General features: G+C 49.9%; 1 protein-coding gene across 3 annotated transcripts in view; it reads right to left on the reverse strand.

Moving 5' to 3' along the window:
* Nucleotides 1-261: 261 nt before the first annotated feature.
* The window catches only part of LOC112262237 (protein-tyrosine kinase 2-beta-like), a 51,244-nt gene continuing 43,668 nt past the window's right edge, over nucleotides 262-7,837 (reverse strand). The window contains exons 23-30 of one of the 3 annotated variants that reach the window (XM_042330253.1): nucleotides 5,112-5,168; nucleotides 3,100-3,204; nucleotides 2,547-2,672; nucleotides 1,986-2,018; nucleotides 1,732-1,797; nucleotides 1,333-1,467; nucleotides 942-1,022; nucleotides 262-680 (exon numbers count right to left, since the gene is read on the reverse strand). In XM_042330253.1, coding sequence (XP_042186187.1) covers nucleotides 474-680; nucleotides 942-1,022; nucleotides 1,333-1,467; nucleotides 1,732-1,797; nucleotides 1,986-2,018; nucleotides 2,547-2,672; nucleotides 3,100-3,204; nucleotides 5,112-5,168 — 810 coding nt within the window. In that variant the 3' untranslated portion in view covers nucleotides 262-473. Of the gene's footprint in view, nucleotides 681-941; nucleotides 1,023-1,332; nucleotides 1,468-1,731; nucleotides 1,801-1,985; nucleotides 2,019-2,546; nucleotides 2,673-3,099; nucleotides 3,205-5,111; nucleotides 5,169-7,837 lie in introns of all 3 variants that reach the window. The other 2 variants (XM_042330252.1, XM_042330254.1) reach the window with 2 other exon arrangements.

The raw sequence follows: 7,837 nt of genomic DNA on the forward strand, positions 1-7,837 counted from the left end.
GCAGAGACCTGAGGTCATTTATCTAAGGTCAGGGCATGTTTTCACAGCTTATGTACATGTATAAAAGTGGTTAGTGGGACCAGAAGCCATATCTAGTCTCTCAGCAGTGAGGTCACTGAGACTCAGCTTCTCTCTCACACACACACACACACACACACACACACACACACACACACACACACACACACACACACACACACACACACACACACACACACACACACACACACACACACAGACACAGACACAGACACCCTTTAATTATCATGATGAAACACTGTTTATTTACTATCTCTGTCTCTCCGTACCAAACATCTACAATAAAACACAGTAAAAAAAAAAAGCCCAAACAGTAAAATATAGAATACATTCAAACAGGGACAACAAGCTCTGCTAAATGTCTTACTGAAAATCTAAATCAGCAAAATGTTCTGTAAGGTACATGAAGGAAGTGAAGTGTGTGTGTGTGTGGTTTATGGCTTGGCCAGGTTAGCTTTAATCCTAGCCTGGTCCACGGCATCTAGAAGGTTCTTGGAGTCCAGGGCCAAGGTGTGGGCGACGCCCAACATCTGCCTCTGACACTCCCCCTTCAGTGATGTCACAGAGTTCTGCTGGACCAATCTCATCTTAGCGATTAACTCCCCCAGATCCTTATTCAGTAGCCTCTCAGTTCCCTCGATCTGGAGGAGAGAAGGGGGTGAGGAGAGAAGGGGGAAGGGAGGAGGAGAGAAGGGGAGGAGAATCTTAATTACATTTCCTTGATTTCTTGCAAAACCCTTTCCTCGCCTCCTCAAAACCCATTCAATTAGAAGTCCCTCCCCTCTGAGTAATCAAGGAAATGCAATTGAGATTCTCCTAGAGAGAGAGAGAGAGAGAGCACGAGGCCATGTTTGTTTTGGTTGGGGTCAATGTAAATATAATAAATAGAGCCATACGATTACCTCTGTTCTGGCAGAGCTGTGCAGTGATGGTAGAACTTCATCAACACTACGGATCAGACTACGAAGAGTTAACCCCACGGCCTGACAGAGAGAGAGAGACACATATATAGTGAGAGAGACACATATTGAGAGAGAGAGACACATATAGAGAAGAGAAGGAGAAAGAGAGAGACACATATAGAGAAGAGAAGGAGAAAGAGAGAGAGAGCGAGAGATTCAAAATAAAAATAAAACAATTTCAGAGGGATTGGAACTGAAGACTGTGCACTCACTCACTCACTCACTCACTCACTCACTCACACACTCACTCACACACTCACACACTCACACACTCACACACTCACTCACACACACACACACACACAGACACTCAAAACACACCACGCCTTACCTTGACAGCGTTGGGGTATTCTGAGGGGGACAGTGTGTTGACATCATTCTTCAGTTGCACCACATCTCTCACCATCGCCATGACACCCACATACACCTGGTCATCTGTCCTGTCGAGTTCTGCCGTGGCTGTAGGCTGGTCAACACACACATCTGTCAATCAACTCTGTCCAACCAATCAGCTGCAGGTAAGGTATCTATTTAAGCAATAAGGCATGAGGGGGTGTTGCACAGTTGAAGTCGGAAGTTTACATACATACCTTAGCCAAATACATTTACACTCAGATTTGAACAATTCCTAACATTTAATCCTAGTAAAATGTCCCTGTCTTAGGTCAGTTAGGATCACCACTTTATTTTAAAAGAAAAGGACAGCTTTATAAAGGCTGCTTGTTGTTACCTGTGGAGCTGAGGCCTTTGGTGGTTTGTCTGGAGGAGGTGTGGCTTGGTCTGCTGGCTCCTCCTCCTGCTGTAGACGACAACAGAGGCCCGTGATTCAATCCGATGGCGGATTTGGACAATCAGTCATTTAAAAGGTCATTTCCGAGTGAGCCGACATAATGCAGTGTTTTACTGCGGTCTCTGCCGACAATGTGTGATCGGATTGATTCCTGGCATAACCGATACAACAACTACTAATACCTAACAACGTACCGTAGCTGTTCTGAACTCCTGTTGAACAGGATCCTGCAAGGACACGTACATTAGAGATACGTTAGAAACGGGGAAGTGATGACCTCTCAGGAATTAGAATGTTACAAAATGTAGGATCTTAATTTGATCACTATCATTGCTGAGAATTTTCCTGCCCCGCACGAAATGTAGATAGAGCTTCATGATGTACATAAAATGAAGTGAAAAGTGTAGCACTTTTAATGTAACCTACTGTTGGCCAGCTAACAGCCTAACCACCCATCAACATTATGGACTAAACGTTCACATCCTGTTGCTGCAGGAATATTTTGTTGCGACAATACTGGTCAAATCAAGATCACATCTGTATCTTTCTGAATACAAAAAGTCTGTCTGTCCGTCCGTCTGTATTCTTACCAGGTGTTTCTCCTCCTGCTCCAGCCACCGTCCGTCTGTCTGTCTGTCTGTCTGTCTGTCTGTCTGTCTGTCTGTCTGTCTGTCTGTCTGTCTGTCTGTCTGTCCTGTCTGTCTGTCCGTCTGTCTGTCTGTCTGTCCGTCTCTCCGTCCCGTCTGTATTCTTACCAGGTGCTTCTCCTCCTGCTCCAGCCACCGGCTGTCTGTCAGCATGTCCTCTCTTTGTCTACGAAGAGTATCCTCCACCCTCTCCCTCTCCCAGACAGACCTCGCATCCCCCACCCCACATGGCTCCTACACGCCACACACACACACACACACACACACACACACACACACACACACACACACACACACACACACACACACACACACACACACACACACACACACACACACACACACACACACACACCTGTTTGATGCCATGTTGTGATGGTTGAAAAACATCTGTCTATAGGGCTTGAGCACAGTTAAGCACACCATACTGCCTCTGCACAAGCAGCTCAACTACCCACAATGCATTTCAACAGGAAGCAGCGGAGAGGTTAATCAGTCATCACTATGTGGCCAAATTGCATAACCAGACACCCTGCCTTCTTAAACATCTGATTATGATCCCTAACCTTATAATGAGACCAAAAAGCTCATTTGGTTTTCATACAAGATGTATGGTTATAGCAGCTTGGCCATGTAGTGAGGCCGTGGGTATGGGTCTTACCCCGACACTGCATCGTCGTGGAGATGTGGGATAGGCTGTGGTGACATCACAGGCCCTGGGGGGGCTAGCAAGGACAGGAGAGCTGGCACACAGAGACCCAGGTAGCTAAAACACACATACACAGCCACACACACACACACAGCCACACACACACACACAGCCACACACACACAGCCACACACACACACACACAGCCAGCCACACACCACACACACAGCCACAGCCACACACACACACAGCCACACACACACACACACACAGCCACACACCACACACGGTAATAAAACGGTAATAAAAACAGAAGCGATGCGCCATAGCTACTTTAAAGTCACATGCTAGCGGCAGGAAATGCTGTGCACACACAATCTCACACTACATGGAACTAACACACACACACACACACACACACATGGAACAACAATCTCACACTACATGGAACTAACACACACACACACACAATCTCACACTAGGAACTAACACACACACACACACACAATCTCAACAACACACACACACACACACACACACACAATCTCACACTACATAGAACTAACACACACACACACAATCTCACACTACATGGAACTAACACACACACAGTCTGTACACAAACAAGACCTCACACTACATGGAACTAACACACACACACACACAATCTCACACTACATAGAACTAACACACACACACACACACAATCTCACACTACATGGAACTAGCAAACACACAGTCTGTATTTACATGACAAACAAGACCAGTACCAGTCACACAGTAGACTGTATATGTAAGCCCAGGACAGCCCTACAGGACAGTGCTACAGGACAGCCCTACAGGACAGTGCTACAGGACAGCCCTACAGGACAGCCCTACAGGACAGCCCTACAGGACAGCCCTACAGGACAGTGCTACAGGACAGCCCTACAGGACAGCCCTACAGGACAGTGCTACAGGACAGCCCTACAGGACAGTGCTACAGGACAGCCCTACAGGACAGTGGACAGCCCTACAGGACAGCCCTACAGGACAGCCCTACAGGACAGTGCTACTACAGGACAGTGCTACAGGACAGCCCTACAGGACAGCCCTACAGGACAGTGCTACAGGACAGCCCTACAGGACAGTACTACAGGACAGCAGTGCTACAGGACAGCCCTACAGGACAGTGCTACAGGACAGCCCTACAGGACAGCCCTACAGGACAGTACTACAGGACAGTGCTACAGGACAGCCCTACAGGACAGCCCTACAGGACAGTGCTACAGGACAGCCCTACAGGACAGCCCAGCACAGGACAGTGCTACAGGACAGTACTACAGGACAGTGCTACAGGACAGCCCTACAGGACAGTGCTACAGGACAGCCCTACAGGACAGTACTACAGGACAGTGCTACAGGACAGTACTACAGGACAGTGCTACAGGACAGCCCTACAGGACAGTACTACAGGACAGTGCTACAGGACAGTACTACAGGACAGTACTACAGGACAGTGCTACAGGACAGCCCTACAGGACAGCCCTACAGGACAGCCCTACAGGACAGTGCTACAGGACAGCCCTACAGGACAGTGCTACAGGACAGCCCTACAGGACAGCCCTACAGGACAGCCCTACAGGACAATGCTACAGGACAGTGCTACAGGACAGCCCTACAGGACAGCACTACAGGGACAGTGCTACAGGACAGCCCTACAGGACAGCCCTACAGGACAGTGCTACAGGACAGCCCTACAGGACAGCCCTACAGACAGTGCTACAGGACAGTGTTACAGGACAGTGTTACAGGACAGCCCTACATGACAGCGCTACAGGACAGTGTTACAGGACAGTGCTACAGGACAGTGCTACAGGACAGTGCTACAGGACAGTGCTACAGGACAGCCCTACAGGACAGCCCTACAGGACAGTGCTACAGGACAGCCCTACAGGACAGCCCTACAGGACAGTGCTACAGGACAGTGCTACAGGACAGTGCATAGCAGGTTCTTACTCCACTTTCACAAACTGTTGAGCTACCTGTATTCTCATGCCAGGCCTGAGGGTGTTGCTCTGGAAACCAGGTTTCCTTGATGGCTACGAGAGAGAGGAGGAGAGGAGAAGGAGAGAGAGAGAGATGAGAAGGAGAGAGAGGAGAGGAGAAGGAGAAGGAGAGAGAGGAGAGGAGAAGGAGAGAGAGAGATGAGAAGGAGAAGGAGAGAGAGGAGAGGAGAAGGAGAAGGAGAGAGAGGAGAGGAGAAGGAAGGAGAGAGGAGGAGAGGAGAAGGAGAAGAGAGAGAGAAGGAGAGAGAGAGAGATGAGAAGGAGAAGGAGAGAGAGGAGAAGGAGAGAGAGGAGAGGAGAAGGAGAAGGATAGAGAGGAGAGGAGAAGGAAGGAAAGAGGAGGAGAGGAGAAGGAGAGAGAGAGGAGAATGAGAGAGAAAGAGATGAGAAGGAGAAGGAGAGAGAGGAGGAGAGGAGAAGGAGAGAGAGGAGAGGAGAAGGAGAAGGAGAGGAGAGGAGAAGGAAGGAGAGAGGAGGAGAGGAGAAGGAGAGAGAGAGAGGAGAAGGAGAGAGAGAGAGAGATGAGAAGGAGAGAGAGGAGGAGAGGAGAAGGAGAGAGAGGAGAGAGGAGAAGGAGAAGGATAGAGAGGAGAGGAGAAGGAGGGAGAGAGGAGGAGAGGAGAAGGAGAGAGAGGAGAAGGAGAGAGAAAGAGATGAGAAGGAGAAGGAGAGAGGAGAAGGAGAGGAGAGAGGAGAGGAGAGGAGAGAGGAGAGGAGAAGGAGAAGGAGAGAGAGGAGAGGAGAAGGAAGGAGAGAGAAGGAGAGAGAAAGAGAGAGAGGAGAAGGAGAGAGGAGAAGGAGAAGAGAGAGAGAGAGGAGAAGGAGAAGGAGAAGGAGAGAGAGAGAGGAGAAGGAGAGGAGGAGGAGAGGAGAGGAGAGAGAGAGAGAGAAGGAGAAGGAGAGAGAGGAGAGGAGAAGGAGAGAGAGAGAGGAGAAGGAGAAGGAGAGAGAGGAGAGAGAGAAGGAGAGAGGAGAGAGGAGAAGGAGAGAGAGAGAAGGAGAGAGAGAGAGAGAGAGGAGAGAGAGGAGGAGAGAGAGGAGAGAGAGAGGAGAAGGAGAGAGAGGAGAGGAGAAGGAAGGAGAGAGGAGGAGAGGAGAAGGAGAGAGAGGAGAGGAGAAGGAGAAGGAGAGAGAGGAGAGGAGAAGGAAGGAGAGAGGAGGAGAGGAGAAGGAGAGAGAGAGGAGAAGGAGAGAGAGAGAGATGAGAAGGAGAGAGAGAGAGATGAGAAGGAGTAGGAGAGAGTGAGAGATGAGAAGGAGAAGGAGAGAGAGGAGAGGAGAAGGAGAAGGAGAGAGGGAGGAGAGGAGAAGGAGAGAGAGAGAGAGATGAGAAGGAGAAGGAGAGAGAGGAGAAGGAGAAGGAGAGAGAGGAGAAGAAGGAGAAGGAGAGAGATGAGAAGGAGAAGGAGAGAGAGGAGAGGAGAAGGAGAAGGAGAGAGGAGAGGAGAAGGAGAAGGAGAGAGAGGAGACGGAAGGAGAGAGAGAGGAGAAGGAGAGAGAGAGATGAGAAGGAGAAGGAGAGAGAGAGGAGAAGGAGAGAGAGAGAGAGAAGGAGAGGAGAGAGAGGAGAGGAGAAGGAGAAGGAGAGGAGAGAGGAGAGAGAGGAGAGGAGAAGGAGAAGGAGAGAGAGGAGAGAGGAGAAGGAGAGGAGAGAGAGAGGAGAGGAGAAGGAGAGGAGAGAGAGGAGAGGAGAAGGAGAGGAGAGAGAGGAGAGGAGAAGGAAGGAGAGAGGAGGAGAGGAGAAGGAGAGAGAGAGAGGAGAAGGAGAAGGAGAAGGAGAGAGAGGAGAGAGAGGAGGAGAGGAGAAGGAGAAGGAGAAGGAGAAGGAGAAGGAGAGAGAGGAGAAGGAGAAGGAAGGAGAGAGGAGAAGGAGAAGGAGAGAGAGGAGAGGAGAAGGAGAAGGAGAGAGAGAGAGGAGAAGGAAGGAGAGAGGAGGAGAGGAGAAGGAGAGAGAGGAAAAAGGAGAGAGAGAGAGATGAGAAGGAGAAGAAGAGAGAGAGAGGAGAGGAGAAGGAGAGAGAGAGAGGAGAAGGAGCGAGAGAGGAGAAGGGAGAGAGGAGGAGAGGAGAAGGAGAGAGAGAGAGAGGAGAAGGAGAAGGAGAGAGATGAGAAGGAGAAGGAGAGAGAGGAGAGGAGAAGGAGAAGGAGAGAGATGAGAAGGAGAAGGAGAGAGAGGAGAGGAGAAGGAGAAGGAGAGAGAGGAGAAGGAGAGAGAGGAGAGGAGAAGGAAGGAGAGAGGAGGAGAGGAGAAGAGAGAGAGAGGAGAAGGAGAGAGATGAGAAGGAGAAGGAGAGAGAGGGAGAAGGAGAGAGAGAGAGAGGAGAAGGAGAGAGGAGAGAGAGGAGAAGGAAGGAGAGAGGAGGAGAGAGGAGGAGAGAGAGAAGGAGAATGAGAGAGAAAGAGAGGAGAAGGAGAAGGAGAGAGAGGAGGAGAGGAGAAGGAGAGAGAGGAGAGGAGAAGGAGAAGGAGAGAGAGGAGAGGAGAAGGAAGGAGAGAGGAGGAGAGGAGAAGGAGAGAGAGAGAGAGGAGAAGGAGAAGGAGAAGGAGAGAGAGAGAGAGGAGAAGGAGAGAGAGAGAGAGATGAGAAGGAGAAGGAGAGAGAGGAGAAGGAGAAGGAGAAGGAGAGAGAGAGAGAGGAGAAGGAGAAGGAGAGAGATGAGAAGGAGAAGGAGAGAGAGAGAGAGGAGAAGGAGAAGGAGAGA

This window comes from Oncorhynchus tshawytscha, linkage group LG11, assembly GCF_018296145.1.
Source record: "Oncorhynchus tshawytscha isolate Ot180627B linkage group LG11, Otsh_v2.0, whole genome shotgun sequence".
In the NCBI taxonomy this organism is placed as follows: Eukaryota; Metazoa; Chordata; class Actinopteri; order Salmoniformes; family Salmonidae; genus Oncorhynchus; species Oncorhynchus tshawytscha.